The 19,214-nt window shown below is 44.2% G+C and overlaps 1 protein-coding gene across 1 annotated transcript; it reads right to left on the bottom strand.

The window, feature by feature from the left end:
* Positions 1-1,098: 1,098 nt before the first annotated feature.
* On the bottom strand, positions 1,099-18,422 carry LOC140482704 (uncharacterized). The gene is made up of 6 exons (XM_072580237.1): positions 18,063-18,422; positions 15,813-15,965; positions 5,495-5,564; positions 5,146-5,203; positions 2,727-3,208; positions 1,099-1,722 (listed from the first exon to the last, which is right to left on the bottom strand). Exons 2-6 carry the CDS (start codon positions 15,929-15,931, stop codon positions 1,606-1,608), a joined length of 846 nt encoding a protein of 281 aa, XP_072436338.1. The 5' UTR covers positions 15,932-15,965; positions 18,063-18,422; the 3' UTR covers positions 1,099-1,605.
* Positions 18,423-19,214: the final 792 nt, after the last annotated feature.

Here is a 19,214-nt window from a genome sequence, read left to right as displayed (position 1 = left end):
ATACTGTAATGACTTGGATTTAAATGCAAGAGGTATTATCAAGAAGTTCAGATCTGAGATGACAATTGGTAAATGGTAAACAAGATAGCTGTAAACTGGAGGATATCAATGAGACTGGACAAAGCAATAGCAAATAGAACTCGACCTGGAAAAGTATGAAGTCGGGCATTTGGGGAGGGGGAAGGGTTAACAAGACAAGAGATTACTCTATGAAAATAGGACTCTGGCAAATATTGAAGATCAGAGGTACATGGTGTGCAATATCCACAGATCACTAAAGGTAGCAGTGTAGGTAGGTAAGATGGATCAGAAGGCATATGGGATACTTGTCTTTATTGGCTGAGGCTTAGAAACAAGATCAGGCAAGTTATGTTGGAACCGGGGTGGTTTGTACATAGAATGAACTTCCAGAAAAAATATGGTCAATGCTGGTACAGTTACAACGTATTAAAGACATTTGGACAGGTACATGAATAGGAAAGGTTTAAAGGGAAAAATACAGGCAAGTGGGATTAGTTTAGTTTGGGAAATTTTGTTGGCATGGAGGAGTTGAATGGAAGGGTCTGCTTCCATACTGTCTGACTCTATGACTCTGCACCCACAGCTTTCTGTGGTAAGGAGTTCCAGACACTCACAACCCTCTGAGAGAATAAATTCCTCCTCATCTCAGTCTGAAATTGGTGCCCCTTTATTCTGAGGATATGCCGTCTGGTCCTAGACTTTCCCATGAGGGCAAACATCACCTCAATATCTACCCTGTCAAGCCCCTTAATAATTCCATATAGTTCAATGAGATAATCTCTCATTCTTCTAAACGCCAGTGAATGGATTTCCAGCTGGTTTCATCTTTGCTCATAAGACAGTCCTTCCTAATAGACTTTCTCTAAACTGCCTCCAATAAAATCAAATGAAGCTGCTGCCCTTGCCCAGGCAGGACTGTTATGTGACTCTTACCTGCCTTCTGAATCCACCAATCAAGACATTGTTGAACAACATCACTGTCTTGGTGAAATGATGTAAGTGAAATAAACGTGTTCCTAGGCAGCAATGCCCACATTCTGAGAACAAATTCAATTAAGATTCATCAAAGACATTGAATCAATGGATGGGCACTCTGAGTTTAATAATATTTGAGAAATCTATAATCTCACAGAGAAAACAAGACAAAATTCTGTAATTAAAATAGTGACATCTCACTTCCCATACCCGCTCTAAAATGTTATAAGAGTTCCATCCCTCCTGTTCAAATGATATTGTAATTTCACTCCTTCAGTACTTTTCCCACCTAGAGTCCCAGCAACACAAGTGTCTCTGCAGTTCCACGCTGTGTTTGCTGTGCGACATATAGGGAGCAGGAGGCATAAGTCCCCTCCGATCCTAATTGTTGTGAAGAAGAATGACTGGACTCAAAATGTTAACTCTGTTTCTCTCTCTCCACAGATGCTGCCAGACCTGGTGAGTTTCTCCAGCCGTTTCTCTTTTTGATGGTTTCCCTGCACTCCTGTTAGGGTTATTCACACTCATGTAGCTTGTTTAGGTAAATCCCATCCAATCCTGATCATGTCCAGTTAGAAGCAGAGCAGTGTCTTAGAGATACAAGTGCTGCTAGCCTAGAGTTAGACCATTCTTTGCGGCCACAATACCATCTCCATCAGTGACACAGGACTCAGCAGGACACAGAGCTGCCCTGGGATCTTCTTGAGGCGTTTCCTCCACCAATATCTAAAAAAATGAAGAGTGACAATCTGGGTCAGTGTTAAAACATCACTGAGTCTTCAGTTAGATTCCAGAATCATGCAGCTTCTTAATGCTGTTCTGTATTCAATAGAATCTGTGATTGATTCTAAACACCCACCTTTCCATCACACTCACCAACCCATGTACTTAGCAAAAAACCTACCCATCCAAGACTTCAAATTAAGAACTGATCTTTTGTCAGACAGTTTCAAACTATTCAAGGTTGTGGCCAATGCCTCTTGAGTTCTAGAGCTGTACAGGTTCTAGCAGCCCTCGCTGTGCAGATGTGAAATATTCATCTCTTAACCAGAGTCCTCTCCTCTTTCACACTGAAAGTAAAGCTCCATCTACTCTTTTAAATTGAACGCAAAGCTCTCTCTACTCCTTTAAAATGAAAGTAAATATCCCTCAATACTGTTCCCATTAATGACTCCCTGCACAGGGGTAGTGTGGGATTAGATACAGTGCAATACTCCCTCTATGCTGTCCCCATCAAACACTCAAATGACAGGGACAACACCAGATTAGACACAGAGTAAAGCTTTCTCTACACTGTCCCCATCAAACACTCCCAGGACAGGGACAACGCATTCTTGATTGCAACTACATGGAATGTGACTGTTGACAGGAAGAGCAAGTGTGAGAGTGAAGTAAGGATTTCGAATAAAAGCATGATGTGGGAGTATTGGTGTTAGACTGGGTTGGACAAAGGCAGAAATCACATGACCCCAGGTTATAGTCCAACAGGTTTATTTGAAATCACAAGCTTTCAGAGCACTGCCCCTTCATCAGGTGAAGTCTGAAAGCTTGTGATTTCAAATAAACCAGTTGGACTATAATCTGGGGTCAAGTGATTTCTGTCAATAAAGACATGAAAGAGTGAATGGGAATCAGAGAGAGGAAAATCACAGGAAAGGGGGAGGTGCTGAGTTAGTGAAGGAGAGCCACAGACAGATTGGGAAAACAATCTGTTCCAGTCCACATCTAACCTGCTTGGATTCTTCGCCGATCACAAAATCATCATCAAGGTCAAATCGTTTCTCGGGTAGTGGTGGCGGTTCCTCATCACGTTCCACATTCCCATGGGCTGCCGAAAGACTGGGAAGACACAGCAATGGTGCGTTCTTTGTCTTTTTGCTGACCCGTGCATACACAGGGGCCACTTTCTCCTCCTTGGCAACATCATCCTCGATGATGAACTCTGTCCTCTGTGCTTCGAGGCTGAACTGGTCACTAGCCGCATACGATGGTTCGATGGGGTCTTCTGAAATCTCCTGGCACTCTGCAGCGGTTAGCTCCCTCGCTGTCTGGTAGACGGGGTCACCTTTCCCATCAGGATTCCCCTTATCGTCCAAAGCAGCGGGAATCTCAGGCAATGCTCTGCTGTGTTGACACGGAGATTCTTTGTTATCTTGCATGCCAGGCATTTCCACATCATTTTGCCAGCTTACTTTACGTGATCCGGGGTGACCTGTGAGAGTTTGAGAGATCTTGTTAAATGTCAACACTTGGTCACAGCCTGCAGGTAGTCGCACTAGGAATCTGAAGAAGGTCACAGGATTCGAAACATTAACACTGTTTCTCTCTCCACAGGCCCCCACAGTGGGACCTGCTCAGTTTCTCCAGAAATTTCTGTTTTTTATTTGTTCATGGGATGTGGGCATCACTGGCCAAGCCAGCATTTATTGCCCATCCCTCATTACCCAGAGGGTAGTTAAGAGTCACCTACATTGCTGAGGGTTTGGAGATACATGGAGGCCAGACCAGGTAAGGATGGCAATTTCCTTTCCTAAAGGACATTAATGACCTAGATGGGTTTTTATCATAATCAAAGATAGTTTCATGATCATTATTAGATTCTGAATTCCAGATTTATTGTTGAATTTAAATTGCACCATCTGTCATAGCTCGGTGTGGACCCAAGTTCGAGAACATTACGATGGGTCCCTGGATTAATAATCCAGTGATAATACCACTAGGCTATTGCCTACCCTTTAAAGTCATTTTGCAGCACGATTCCAGAAGAATCAATCTGCACACAGCAAGCTCGCACAATCAGCAGTGGGATAAATGATCAGCTGATCTGCTTTTAGTGATATTGGTTCAGGTCACTGGATGCCAACTCCCTTCATTTATTACAGAAATAATTTGAAACCAGTTTCGCTTTTGGCCAGAGGGCATTAAGGGCTGCCAGTTTTTGATATGTCGTTGGCCAAGTTTGTGTTGAGTGCTTCCAAGTTTTGAAATGCAATTGGTCAATGATTCAGTCGGCAATGCAACTTCTGCTAACCACAGTCACATGAAATCTCACTCTTTATGCTGATTAACACGTCAGTTTCAAGACAGTGAAATGCCTTCCTGGCAAACAACTGGCAGAAACGTGCCTCACTGCAGGATTACTGAGTGAGACACACACATCTGATTTCACACATACATCTCTGTGTGCACTCATACACACACAGGCATTCTTACAGACAACCACACACACAGAGATACATGCACACATGGTCACACATGCACTCAAACACAAAAATATTCACACAGATACAAATACACACATACACACAAACTTTAGACACTTGCATTCATATACAGACACACAGAGGCAGAAACATGGGCACACATGGTCACACAGATACTCAAATAGACATGCACACGTGCATATACAGATACTGTCACAGACACACAGAGACAAAGACACGCACACAGGCAGAGACATGCCCTAGAGTCACAGCAATGATTTCACCAGTCACAGGATTCCCAGTCTGTCTCACAGCCAGCAATCAAGAAATTACCTACAATCCAAATCAAAGAACGAGATCAAGGTGATTCCAGATCACTTACTGTCAAATCAGAACTCACATCAGGTCAACACACAGCACTCAAACTACACACAGAAATTGCATCATTTTGGTCCCTCTCTATCACTCTCTCTCTCTCTCTCTCCCTGTAACACTCTATCACTCTCTCTGTGTCATTGTCTCTCTTTGCATCACACTCTTTGTATCTCTCTCTCTCTGTATCAAACTCTGCATCACTGTCTTTATCACTTTATCTCTCTCTATCACTCTGCATTACTCCCTGTCTCTGCATCACCCTCTGTATCACTACATTACTCTCTCTGTATCACTTTCTCTCCCTGTAGCACTCTCTGCATAATTCTATCACTCTCTGTATCAGTCTCTGCATTACTCTATCACTTTTTCTCTGTATCATTCTGCATTACTCTCTCTGTATCACTTTCTCTTTCTCTGTATCACTCTCCCTCTGTATCACTCTACATTACTCTTTGTATCACTTTCTCTATCTCTCTCTGTAACACTCTGCATTACTCTGTCTGTATCACTTTCTCTCTCTATTTATCACTCTCTCTCTCTCTGTATCACTCTCTGCATTCTCTCTCTGTACCTTCTTGGATTGTTGCTGGGGAGATGCTGTTTGGAAATACGGAATCATCGAACTGGCTCTGGAGAGAGAAGACAGAATTTTGCATTATTTCCACTTGTTATCATTGATGCGATTATTTGCCCCATTGGAACAGCTCCTTCACCACCTCCTCCATTTGTCATGTAAAGACACCACACAGGTGAGTGTTCTGTTTCCTGTCAGTCTTCACTGCGATGGTGCCAGGATTTACTCCATACTCTCTGGGACTAACATACACTGTCACTGAAATCACATTCCCCAATAATTCTTCACCCCTTCCCCACCAATCCCCTCACTGAATTTGAACAGATTCCCTGTTCCTCAAACTTACAATGCTTATGAGATGAGTGTCATCTTTAGCCTCTGTGTCGTTATTCTGTGCCGAAAATTGAGCTGACTTCCTGTGGGAAAAGGAAATAGCTCATTAGAAAAGTTATAATTTCCTTTGATAAACTGCCCCAGCGTCTCAAACAGAGATATTTCAGTGACGTGTGAGACTGTAAAAATCAGTTCATCAGCTCTAGGATTTGCAAGGGTGTCGCCAGTTTTAGGAAAAGACTGGGATATTTACCATGGAATATGGGAGGCTGAGGGGGAGTACAAGATTTGATTGAGATGTACAAGGTTATGAGGGACCTGGATGGAATGGATGGGACAGATGGATTTAACAGACAGATGTGGAGCACTACTTATTAAAGTGATCGGTCAAGGAATCAGAGGGAGAGATGGGGAAACATTTTTCAACTAGAGGGTGGGAGGGGTCAGAAAGTGATCGTTGAAAGAGCATTGCAAGCAAAATTCGCTGACTCATTTCCAAATGTCTGGATATGTTGCTCAAATACACAACCTGCCGGGTCACAAACCACGTGCTGGAAGCTGTGGCTGGGATGGACGGCTTGCTTTCCTGCCCAGGATGTGTCTTGCCACTTCTATGATTCTGTTGTAGGATTCCTTTTGGTGCTGATGTTAGTTAATCTTTAGCAGAGTTAGTAAAAACAGCAGAGGAGGAGAGGGTGTTGCTCTAAGGTCAGCTGTCCCAGTGAACGTTCTGAAAAATAGTTTTCCTGACCCTTTCCTGTTAGGCTTGGCTTAGCATTTGGATACAGTTCAAACTGTGTTGTAGCCTCATTCACTGGCACTGCTGAGATGGGTGTGTAGGCGAATTGTATGGAGGATATAAAGGGTCTACAGAGGGCTAAGAGAGTGGGGAAATGTTTAGCAATGTAGTATAATATGGGAAAATGTAAACTTTTCCATTTTGGTGGAAGGGATGGAAAATCAGAATACTATTAGAATGGAGAGAGTATGTAGAACTCTGATGTACAGAAGGATTTGGGTGTCTTGGAACATGAATCACAAAATGTTAACACACAGGTACACCTTGTGATTAGGAAAACAACAGGATTATTGGCCTGTCTTGCAAGAGGAATGGGATATAGAAGTAGGGAGGTTCTGCTACAACACAGGATTGATGAAATGAAATACTATCCAGAGTTTTGGTCTCTTCCTTAAGGAGAGACAGTCTTGCAGTTCAGGCAAGGTTCACTTGATTGATCCTGAGTAATGAGGGATGTTGGTATGAGGAGGTGTTGCCAGGGTTGGAGGATTTGAGCTATTGGGAGAGGCTGAACAGGCTGGGACTGTTTTCCCTGGAGGGTCAGAGGCTGAAGGGTGACCTTGTAGAGGTTTACAAAATTATGAGGGGCATGGATAGGGTAAATAGACAAAGTCTTTTCCCTGGGGTCGGAAAGTCCAGAACTAGAGGGCATATGTTTAGGGTGAGAGGGGAAAGATATAAAAGAGACCTATGGGGCAACTTTTTCACACAGAGGGTGGTACGTATATGGAATGAGCTGCCAGAGGAAGTGATGGAGGCTGGTACAATTGCAACATTTAAGAGGCATTTGGATGGGTATATGAATAGGAAGGGTTTGAAGGGATATGGGCTGGGTGTTGACAGGTGGGACTAGATTAGGTTGGGATATCTGGTCAGCATGGATGGTTTGGACCGGTGGGTCTGTTTCCATGCTGTACATCTCTATGACTTTATGAAAGGTTGAGCAGGCTGGGCCTGTACTCATCAGATTTCAGAAGAATCAAATGATAGAATTGAGCTTATTGAAGCAAACCTGATTGTGAGGGGCTATGATAGGATTAGATCAATCAGAATGATCCTGGGTTAAAAGTGTCAGTGAATGGAGTAGGTGGGAGAATGCATGGACCAGGTTGGTATCTCCCTGCGTTATTGACAATGGGGAGTAGGGGAGGGGTGGGTTTAATGGAGGTGTTTTTGATGGTTAAAGGGTGGGATAGGATTGAAGGTAAGTGGCTCATTTCTCTCAAATCCAGGATAAGGGAGCAGCATCGCACAATTGGAGTGGGGACATTTCAGGCCAATTTTAGGGAAGGAGTTTTCACACAAATGCTTGTGAAAACCTGGGGTAGCTACCTTGATAAACCCACTGACCTTCACCTGGACATTTTCAACATGAGTGAGATCACTAAAACTTTGGAGGAGATGTCGATGGTGAGAGGGTTGAAGCGGGGAGATGGAGCTAGAGAGCAGCCACCACCAACTGTCACAGATCGTTACATTCATCCTGTTCCAATCACATCTCAATGCAGGTATTCCATGTCATTCCAGCATCCCCTGGTGGTATCTAAGATTATTGCATTGTAATTTGCAAACCAGTCCTTCCTCAGCTTTCACTGACACGTAGGGTACAGCCGTCACACACTGTCTAACAAACACACACACAGGGTACAGCCCGCAACGCTGACTAACAAACGCACACATGGTAAAGCCCTCACACACTGTCTAACACACACAGGGTACAGCCCTCACACACTGTCTAATAAACACACATACACAGTACAGCCCTCACATACTGTCTAACACACACAGGGTACAGCCCTCACATACTGTCTAACACACACAGGGTATAGCCCTCACACACTATCTAACACACACAGGGTACAGCCTTCACACTCTGTCTAATAAACACACATACACAGTACAGCCCTCACATACTGTCTAACACACACAGGGTACAGCCCTCACACACTGTCTAACACAAACACGGTACAGCCCTCACATGCTGTCTAATAAACACACAGGGTACAGCCCTCACACACTGTCTAACACACACACATGGTACAGCCCTCACACACTGTCTAATACACACATGGTACAGCCCTTACACACTGTCTATCACACACACAGGGTACAGCCCTCACACACTGTCTAATAAACACACCTACACAGTACACCCCTCACATACTGTCTAACACACACAGGGTACAGCCCTCACATACTGTCTAACACACACAGGGTACAGCCCTCACATACTGTCTAACACACACAGGGTACAGCCCTCACACACTGTCTAACACACACAGGGTACAGCCCTCACACACTGTCTAACACACACAGGGTACAGCCCTCACACGCTGTCTAACACACACAGGGTACAGCCCTCACACGCTGTCTAACACACACACAGGGTACAGCCCTCACACACTGTCTAACAAACACACAGGATACAGCCCTCACATGCTGTCTAACACACATACAGGGTACAGCCCTCACACACACACACACACATGGTACAGCCCTCACATGCTGTCTAACAAACACACATGGTACAGCCCTCACACACTGTCTAATAAACACACATGGTACAGCCCTCACACACTGTCGAATACACACATGCTGTACAGCCCTCACACACTGTCTAACAAACACACAGGGTACAGCCCTCACACACAGTCTAATACACACATGCTGTACAGCATCCTCATCTAAGTTGGTAGAGTATGTGATTCTTAATCTGAGGTTCATGGGTTCGAGCCTCATGATGGCGCTTCCCCTCCTTAATAGAAATCCAGCTCTCTGTTCTTCTTGGGGCGGCACAGTGGCTCAGTGGTTAGCACACAGCACTAGGGACCCAGGTTCGATTCCAGCCTCGGGCGACTGTGCATGGGGAATTTGCACATTTTCCCCATGTTTGTGTGGGTTTCCTCCGGGTGCTGTGGTTTCCTTGCACAATCCAAAGATGTGCAGGTTAGGTGAATTGCCCACGCTAAATTGCCCATAGTGATGGGTGCATTAGTCAGAGGGAAATAGGTCTGGGTGGGTTACTCTTCGGAGGGTCGGTGTGGACTTGTTGGGCCGAAGGGCCTGTTTTCACACTGTAGGGAATCTAATCTAGCCCTCACACACTGTCTAATAAACACACACACAGGGTACAGCCCTCACGCACTGTGGAATCCACAAACATGGTACAGCCCTCACACAAGGTAAAAACAATGACTGCAGATGCTGAAAACGAAATACTGGATTAGTGGTGCTGGAAGAGCACAGCAGTTCAGGCAGCATCCAACGAGCAGCGAAATCGACGTTTCGGGCAAAAGCCCTTCACAGCCCTCACACAGTTTATCAGCTGGAACTTGATCCTGACCTCATACCTGCATCATTAAGACTGTAATTTTCCACTTCCATCGTAACCACCACCTCTGACCCTACACTGAATCACTTAATTGTTATGGTGAAGAATTAGGTCATTTGGCCCATCATGTCTTTACTGGCTCTCTGAACATTTCAACTTTGAGCTAATCTCCCTCATTTTCTCCAAAACCCTGTATATAATTTCTAATTTAAAAATATTAATGAACTCCTCAATGTCCAGCACATTTCTACAACCTAAGTAGTTACTGGGTGAAAATGGTTTTCCCATGCCCCCCCAGCTTGTTTTGCCAAACACTGAAAAGGTGCTCTCTGGTTCTCAAACTGGCTGGGAACAGATTCTCAGTATCCACTCTGAACAAACCCTCCTCAATTATGAAAGCATCTAGCAAAACTCTTCTCAGCCTTCTCCTCTTGAGGAGAATTATCCTAAAGTTTCTGAGGCATCATCTGTATTGAGGTGGTTCATCCCTAGAACCATTCTGGTAAACCTGTATTGCACACACACCATTCACATCCCATCCTACAGTGGAGCACCCAAAATTGTCCACCACTTTCTAAGATCTAACAAGTATCTGAGATACAGTCAGCAACACCTCCCTGTTTTGTGCCTCCATTTATGAAGCTAAGAATATTATATACTATATTAACAGCTCTCTTAACCTGTCCTGCCACATTTAATGAATGCTGTACTAATATACCTAGGTCTTCCTATTCCGACTCATCCTTCGGACAAGCAGCCTTTATTTCATATTATCTGTCCATATTCTTTGTATCAGAATGCACCACATCACATTTCTTTGCATTGAATGACAGTTGCCACCTATCTGTCCATTCCACCAACCTGTCAATGTCCTTTTGGAGTTCCACACCGTCCTCCTCCTCCTCGTCATCTGTTTAAAGTTCTATCAAGTGTCATGTTATTTGCAAGCTTTGATGTTGTCCCCTGCATGCTAAGACTTCGAACATTTAGTTACATCAAAAGCAAGTGTTGCAATACCAATCCCTGTGAACTCTGCTACAAACTTTCTTCCAGCCCAGAAATTATCTATTGACCATTACTCTCTGTGTCCTATGCCTCGGCCAATTTTGTATTCCACACGACTACTGTTCTTCTTATACCTTGACCTATAACATTCTACACAAGCTTGTTTGTGTGGCACTGTATCAAACATGGAAATCCATGTACACCACATCAACAATATCACTCTCATCAACGCTGTTACCTCTTCGTGTTATCTCTTTCAGCAACTCAGTTAGACATGGTTTTCCTTTAAGAATCCATGATGACTCTTTTGAACCAATCCCCACTTTTCCATGTGACAATTAATTCAATTCCCACAAAATTGTTTCTAGAAACTTCCCTGCCAAAATTAAACTGACTGGGCTGTAATTACTAGGCCAAAGTTTACAACCTTTCATTTTGAACAAAGCTGTGATATTTATGATTGTCCAGTCTTCAGGCACCTCCCCCAAGCCCAGGAAACATGGACACTGTCTCCACTGCCTCCATCAATTCTTCCCTCACTTCCTTCAAAATCCTTGGATGTATCTCATCCAGTCTCAGTGTCTTGTCACCTTTAAATGCTGACTGTATCTAATACCCCCGCCTTATTAATTTTGATCTTTTCTTGTGACTGTTCCCTTGTCTGTCACTATGACCTGGGCAGCATCCTCATCTTTAGTAAGGAGACAGCTGCAAAATACCCATTTGCTACCTTAGTTATGCCCCCTGCCTCCAGGAGTAAATCCCCTTCTTGTTCTTTGAGTGGCCCTACTCCTCCTTTCAGCATGCCTTTATTGTTGATGTCTTAGAGATGACTTTGTGATCTTCCTTTACATTAGCTGCCAGCCTTTAATCACTATCCCTTTTTGGTTTCCTTATTTACCTTTTTAATCTCCCTTCTGGGCTTTCCAAACCTTCTCAACTGTAGTCACTGCCCGACATAGACATTGGATTAAAGAAAAAAAATGCGTTTATCTCATTTGTCATCCTGGAAGTTCTGAGTTTGTTTGTCCTACCCTTCTCTTTTGATGGAATATATCTGGACTGAGGCCAAACCATCTGCTCTAGATAGTTCATTATTCACCTTCTGTTTCTCTGGCCTAGCTAGGGAGCTGATCCCATCACTCAACAAACAATTCAGAAACCCAGGCTAATGATCCAGAGAGGTAGATTTGGATCCCATTATGGCAGCCAGTGAAATGTGTATTTAATAAGAATCTAGCATACAAAAAAAAGTTAATTACTGTAAAAAAAAAATCAGATTCACTGATATCTTTCAGGAAAGGAAATCTACTTATTTCAGTAAGGTGTTTGACAAGGTTCCCCCATGGTAGACTATTGCACAAAATACAGAGGCATAGGTTGAGGGTGATTTAGCAGTTTAGATCAGAAATTGACTAGCTGAAAGAAGAAAGAGGGTGGTGGTTGATGGGAAATATTCATCCTGGAGTTCAGTTACTAGTGGTGTACCGCCAGGATCTGTTTTGGGTCCACTGCTGTTTGTCACTTTTATAAATGATGTGGATGAGGGCATAGAAGGATGGGTTAGTAAATTTGTGGATAACACTAAGGTCAGTACAGTTGTGGATAGTGCTCACAGATGTTATAGGTTACAGCGAGACACAGATAAGTTGCAGAGTTGGGCTGAGAGGTGGCAAATGGAGTTTAATGGGGAAAAGTGTGAGATGATTCATTTGAAAGGAGTAACAGGAATGCAGAGTACTTGGTTAATGACAATATTCTTCATAGTGTGGAAGAGCAAAGAGATCTTGATAGCCAGGCATGTAGGTCCTTGAAAGTTGCCACTCAGGTTGATAGGGTGTGTCAGCTTTTATTGGTAGAGGGATTGAGTTTCGAAACCATGAGGTCATGCTGCAGCTGTACAAAACTCTGGTGCAGCCGCACTTGGAGTACTGCATACAGTTCTGGTCACCGCACTTATAGGAAGGATGTGGAAGTTTTGAAAAGGGATCAGAGGAAATTTACTAGGATGTTGATTGGTATGGAGAGAAGGTCTTATGAGGAAAATGCTGAGGGACTTGCGGCTGTTTTCGTAAGAGAGAAGAAGGTTGAGATGTGACTTAATTGAGACATTTAAGATAAGCAGAGGGTTAGATCAGTTGGACAGTGAGAGCCTTTTTCCTTGGATGGCGATGGCTAGCACGAGGGGACATAGCTTTAAATTGAGGGGTGACAGATATAGAACAGATATCAGAGGTAGTTTTTTTTTACTCAGAATAGTATGGGTGTGGAATGCATTGCCTGCAACAGTAGTAGACTTGCCAACTTTAATGGTATTTAAATGGTCATTGGATAGGCATATGGATGAGAATGGAATAGTGTAGGATAGATAGGCTTAAAATTGGGTTCACAGCTTGGCCAACATTGAGGGCCAAAGGGCCTGCACTGTGCTGTTATGTTCTATGTTCTAAACTGTCCTTATCCAGTCTGGCCTACATTGACTCCAGACTCACAGGAATGCGGTTGATTCATAACAACTCTCTGGGAAATTAGGGATAGACATTAAATGCTGGCTTAGCCAGTGACATGCACATCCCAGGTGGAATATAGCTCTGTTCTAGAACATAGAAACAATACAGCGCAGAACAGGCCCTTCGGCCCTCAATATTGCGCCGACCTGTGAACTATTCTCAGCTCGTCCCCCTACACTATCCCAAAATCATCCATGTGCTTATCTAAGGATTGTTTAAATCTCCCTAATGTGGCTGAGATGACTACATTAGCAGCTAAGGCATTCCACACCCTTACCACTCTCTGAGTAAAGAACCTGCCTCTGACATCTGTCTTAAATCTATCACCCCTCAATTTGTAGTTATGCCCCCTCGTACACGCTGACATCATCATCCTAGGAAAAAGTCTTTCACTATCTACTCTATCTAATCCTCTGATCATCTTGTATGTCTCTATTAAATCCCCCCTTAGCCTTCTTCTTGCCAATGAGAAGCCAATGAGAACAGGTTCAAGTCTCTCAGCCTTTCCTCATAAGACCTTCCCTCCAGATCAGGCAACATCCTGGTAAATCTCCTTTGCACCTTTTCCAATGCTTCCACATCCTTCCCGAAATATGGGGACCAGAACTGTACACAATATTCCAAGTGTAGCCGCGCCAGCGTTTTGTATATTTGCAGCATGATATTGCGGCTCTGAAGCTCAATCCCTCTACGAATGAAACCTAACAAACCATAAGCCTTCTTAACAGCACTATCCACCTGGGTGGCAACTTTCAGGGATCTATATACATGGACTCCAAGATCCCTCTGCACATCCACACTACCAAGAATCTTTCCATTGACCCAGTACTCTGCCTTCCTGTTATTCTTCCCAACATGCATCACCTCACATTTAGCTGCATTGAACACCATTTGTCATCTCTCAGCCCAATTCTGCAGTTTATCCAAGTCCCCCTGCAACTGTAAAGTTCTTCCAAACTGTCCACTACTCCACCGACATTATTGTCGTCTGCAAATTTACTAATCCATCTACCTATGCCTGCGTCTAAGTCATTTATAAAAATGACAAACAGCAGTGGTCGCAAAACAGGTCCTTGTGGCACACCACTAGTAACTGGACTCCAGGCTGAATATTTTCCATCAACCACCATTTGTTTTTCCTCTTTCTCCAGTTATTTTCAGTCAACAGACTCGAAATGCTAATTCTACTCTCTCTCTCTACAAATGCTGCCAGACCTGCTGAGTTTCTTCAGCAATTTCTGTTTCTTTTTATTTAAGATTAAAATAGATTAGATCCCCTACAGTGTGGAAACAGGCCCTTCAGCCCAACTAGTCCACACCTACCCTCCGAAGAGTAACCCACCCAGACCCATTTCACTCTAAGCAATGCATCTAATATTATAGGCAATTTAGCATGGCCAGTTCACCTGACCTGCACATCTTTGGACTGTGGGAGTAAACTGGAGCATGGGAGGAAACCCATTCAGACACGGGGAGAACATGCAAACTCCACACAGACAGTCACCCAAGGCAGGCATCGAACCTGGGACCCTGGTGCTATGAGGCAGCAGTGCTAACCACTGAGCCACCATGCCACCCAAAGTCCCATTGAAGTGGGTTCTCTGAGAGTTGATTATGCTTACTCAGAATTGTTGCATGTCATTCTCCAGCACTGTCCTGAACCTTACAATACAATGATCGCTGAATCCTAAATATTGTCTCACTGATATCTGTTCTGTTTGGCTGCCCGCATTCCCAACAACCAGGTCTAACAGAGCAACCTTTCTTGTTGGACTGGATACATACTATGTCGGGAATTCCTCTGAACACAAGCCAGCATTGCCCCTTACTCAACCAGTATTTCAATCAATAGGCAGGTAATTAAAATCAATGAGGTAAAAACAATGACTGCAGATGCTGGAAAGCAAATACTGGATTAGTGGTGCTGGAAGAGCACAGCAGTTCAGGCAGCATCCAACAAGCAGTGAAGTCGACGTTTTGGGCAAAAGCCCTTCATCAGGAATAAAGGCAGTGAGCCTGAAGCATGGAGAGATAAGCTAGAGGAGGGTGGGGGTGGGGAGAGAGTAGCATAGAGTACAATGGGTGAGTGGGGGAGGAGATGAAGGTGATAGGTCAAGGAGGAGAGGGTGGAGTGGATAGGTGGAAAAGGAGATAGGCAGGTCGGACAAGTCCGGACAAGTCAAGGAGACAGTGCTGAGCTGGAAGTTTGAAACTAGGATGAGGTGGGGGAAGTGGAAATGAGGAAGCTGTTGAAGTCCACATTGATGCATCAATGTGTAATTAAAATCTCCCATTATAACTCCTTGACGACGTTTACACTGCTCTGTTCTTTCCTTGCTGATGTGTTCCTCTCCATCCTCCCTACTTGCTAATGTATAAATGACAGTGATTAATGTAATGTCTGAGGGACAGGAAGCTAGAATGTGTTGGAGATGTTTTTCAAACTGGAAGAAGGTGTGTAGTGGAGCTTCCCAAGGATTAGGTTTGGCAGCTACCTTTTTCCCGAATGATCACAGACTTGGAGTACAGGGAACAATTTCTGTTTGCAGATCGTCGACTGTGAGGAGGACAGTGCAGGATGTCAGAAGTTCACTGGTAAACTGGTGAAATAGCAAACACATAGCAGAAAGCCCTGTTCCTTCAGTGATGCCACCAGGGGCATGGTGCGAGTGTCCAGCTGACTTACCTCATGCAGCCTCCACAGGAGATCAGCAGCAGGATGAACAACAGCAAGCTCAGGGTGAAGAACAACCATAGATGCATTGAATAGGATCCACCACCCAAGGACCAGGGCTCTGCACCCATACTCAAAGATAGAGCCAAGGATGCTGCTGTTCATCTGAAAGGATAATAAGATGCCTCACAGAAATTGATTTTAGAGATATCTATATTCACATTGTCATGAAGGATCAGTGTTATGAAGAGGGGGGAAAACATTTTTAGTTTAATTTTAGATTTGCTCTGAGAATGACAATGGGGGTTTATGGAGACTTGTTTTACATGCATGCATTTCAATTAGGTCTTTAAACAATTGAGGTGAACAGTTCAGTGCATTAGTAAAGGGTAAAAAAAAAGTGGAATGCCTGTAGGAAACCAGTAACACAGAAAGTCAAAACAATCCAGAAGAAGTCAAACATGAAAAACATCCAGTCAGAGAGAAAAGTTTTTTAACAGCAGATAGTCTTCAAAACGTTCAGGGAAAAAGTCCTGAGCTGATTGGAAGAAACTTCAGAAGCAGAAAGCTATAGAGGTGTCAGAAAGAAAAGATGCTGCCCAGGGCTGTTAATATATTGGTTTGATCACCATGTGTTAAGGAAGTGAGCTGAGGCTCCAAAAGAGACATTAAGTGAAGAAATGGCATCAGATGAATGCAGAAATCTTTCAATATGAAATCATATACAGCCATCCCAACTGAACAAGGAGCTGTAGTGTCAAGACAAGGGTAATCCTTCACTGGTTTTTGAGAGACTGGAATGTTGTTGAGGAGTTAAGGGGATTGAATCTTTCTTTCTGATGTTTGTAATAAAACTGTTTCAAATACTCCTTGTATGGTGTAAGATCATAATTTTTTTATGTGTGTGCAATAAACATTGATGTTCTTTTGCTCACAGGAAATTGGCAAACTCTTGTTAATATTTTCAGTGACTGACCTTTTCATTAAGCAAAGCAGAAAATAAAATTTATGATTTATCAAGCCAGATTTCCCTCCATGATCCAACTTGTGGAGCACTACCACCAGCTGGAAGTAAATCAATATTCAGAAGACTAACGATATAGTTGGTGCAGAAAGTAGTCACATGTGTAACCACTGAAGCACAGGGCAAGAGATAATGCTTCTTTAGTGACCAGTGACACTCAGGGACTTGACTTCCATCAGGAACTCAGCAGAGCACTTAGGGAGGAGATTTCCAGGTCTGGGACAACACACCCCTGCCTCCTGAGAGTGAGGGACACCACATGTGGCCCAATGTATCTCAGGTCTGAACCCTCAGGGAAGGGATTATCATTATATATTTCAAAAAGACATAATTATCTAGAGGACTGTGGTGTAACTGGGATGGGGAGGAGGCTGGATAACCCTTGATTGGGATTGAGATTTCTGGGAGTCTGAGTTGATGGCGTTCAGAGAGTGCTGCTGTTTTCTTCCATTGACTGTGGGATGTGGGCATCAATGGCAAGGCTTGCATTTATTGCCATGCTCAGAGCTGATGCTGCTGGGCCTGACTCACAAACAATGCTGTGGCAGTTTGATTACACTTTGGGAGCTGCTCAGACACTGAATGTACGATCAGCTCAGGCAAGGAACTCAGGACACTTCCTAGAGAACATTCATGAAATCTCCTTGATCTCCGCAACAATCTGGTATCTGGTGATCCCTTGTGTGGATTTTCTTTTCATAAGATGGGAATTAAGGGGCCCTTCTTGTGGTACAGATCAGAAGTCCAAGGTACTTTAGGGCTGTGTCATAAAATCTCTCTAAAAGGGTTTATTACAAAAAATGATTAACTTTGAAAATAGCTCTGTGCAAAAGGGCTCTTGTGACACAATGTTAGTATCCCTTCTTGTGAGCTGGAGGCGGGGGTTCAAGTCTCACCTACTCCAGGGCTGTGTAACAGTAAGTCTGAAACAGGTTGATTAAAAATATCTAAAACAGGAAGCAAACTGTCAAGGAGGAAGTGGAGGGTCCCATCATCATCATCATCACACATCATCTTTCCAACTCAACTCCAGTCTTTCCTGATGTGTCTGAAGTTTTCTCTGGTTGAGTCTGTCGATTTAAGTCTCTGGGACACTGTTTCATTCACTAACGCTGTACTGGTGAGGCTCCGGACCTGTTTACATTAAATTCACCCATTTCACATCGAGACACACGGTCACACCTCACCCCCGCTCTAACTAAAACTTGCTATCCTGCAGTTTGGATAGTGGCACTGACCTGAATTTTATTCAATCCTTGTCTTCATTGTCACTTTCCCCAGCTTCTCAGTACAGTCCCATCCCGACCGTGGTTTCTGTAATCTCCCCTCTGTCAGCAAGTGATCCTGAGTGCGGAAGCCAGTCTATCCTCATAAGCAGTGGCTGCGGTGAGAGTCCAATTCTCGCCGGCAGCGCAGCCCTCAAGGGTAGGAGTCCCTCCATAAGGGTAAGGGAGGTTCTGAGTGGAGGGATTCTCTCCCCATCATTGTGCCCACAGCCAGAACCAGGCGCTGCTGTGAGGGATTCAGGCCACACACTGCCCACTGCACTGTGCTCCTATCTGACCTTCTGTGTTCTCCTCAGAAGCCAACAGCCGAGGCTCCCTCAGGGAGCAGCTCAGAGCAGCTGGAAGCAGGCAGCTAAGGCAGAGTGGGTGTCCCTGACCCTGACACCCAGCGGTTCATCATTCCGGCTGCCTTAACTGTTTCACAACCGGCCTCCTCACACACTCACACTCTTACTCACACACACACACACTCTCATTCACTCACACACACACACTCTCACTCACTCTCACACACTCACTCACTCACTGTCACTCACCCACACACTGACGAACTCTCACATTCACCCACTCTCACACTCACTCGCGCTCACAATCACTCACTCTCACACTTTCACACACTCTCACATACTCACTACTCACACTCACCAACTCACAAGGACTCACTGACTCACACACACTTTCTCATACTCTCTCACAAAGCCTCGTACATACACACTCACTGTCACTCTTGTCATTCACTCACACATTTTTCCTCACTCACATGTTCTCTCAAAGTCACATTCACTCACTCACTTTCACACTCACTGACACATTCTCTCACTCATACTCACACTTGCTCTCACACTAACTCATTCTCTCTCACTTACACACGCTCTCACACTCACACATTCACTCACTCTCACTCACTGCAATGTTCTTGTCCTGCCCTGCACTGCCTTCCCCACAGGCAGTATCCTATTCCCTCCAGTCTCAGGGAGAGTTGCTGCTCTCTGTCCTAGGATTTCCTGCTCCCGGAGCTCCCAGACTGGGATACTCTCCCAGGTAGCAGGGACTGACTGAACCTAGGAGTCCAGACTGAGTAGGATTTCCCATGGGGGTGGGGTA

This window comes from Chiloscyllium punctatum, chromosome 11 (assembly GCF_047496795.1).
Source record: "Chiloscyllium punctatum isolate Juve2018m chromosome 11, sChiPun1.3, whole genome shotgun sequence".
Classification (NCBI taxonomy): domain Eukaryota; kingdom Metazoa; phylum Chordata; class Chondrichthyes; order Orectolobiformes; family Hemiscylliidae; genus Chiloscyllium; species Chiloscyllium punctatum.
The sequence above is the reverse complement of the archived record's forward strand: the minus strand, read 5'-3'. Positions and strand labels throughout refer to the sequence as shown.

Bases quoted from the DNA above. Each gene is read 5' to 3' on its own strand.
- LOC140482704 (XM_072580237.1), bottom strand. From the start codon at position 15,931: ATGGGTGCAGAGCCCTGGTCCTTGGGTGGTGGATCCTATTCAATGCAT. The intron at 3,209-5,145 runs GTACAGAGAGAG...AAACTCTCACAG, and splicing joins CCCAGCAACAATCCAAGAAG to GTCACCCCGGATCACGTAAA. The intron at 1,723-2,726 runs GTTAGATGTGGA...TCATTTTTTTAG, and splicing joins TCGGCGAAGAATCCAAGCAG to ATATTGGTGGAGGAAACGCC.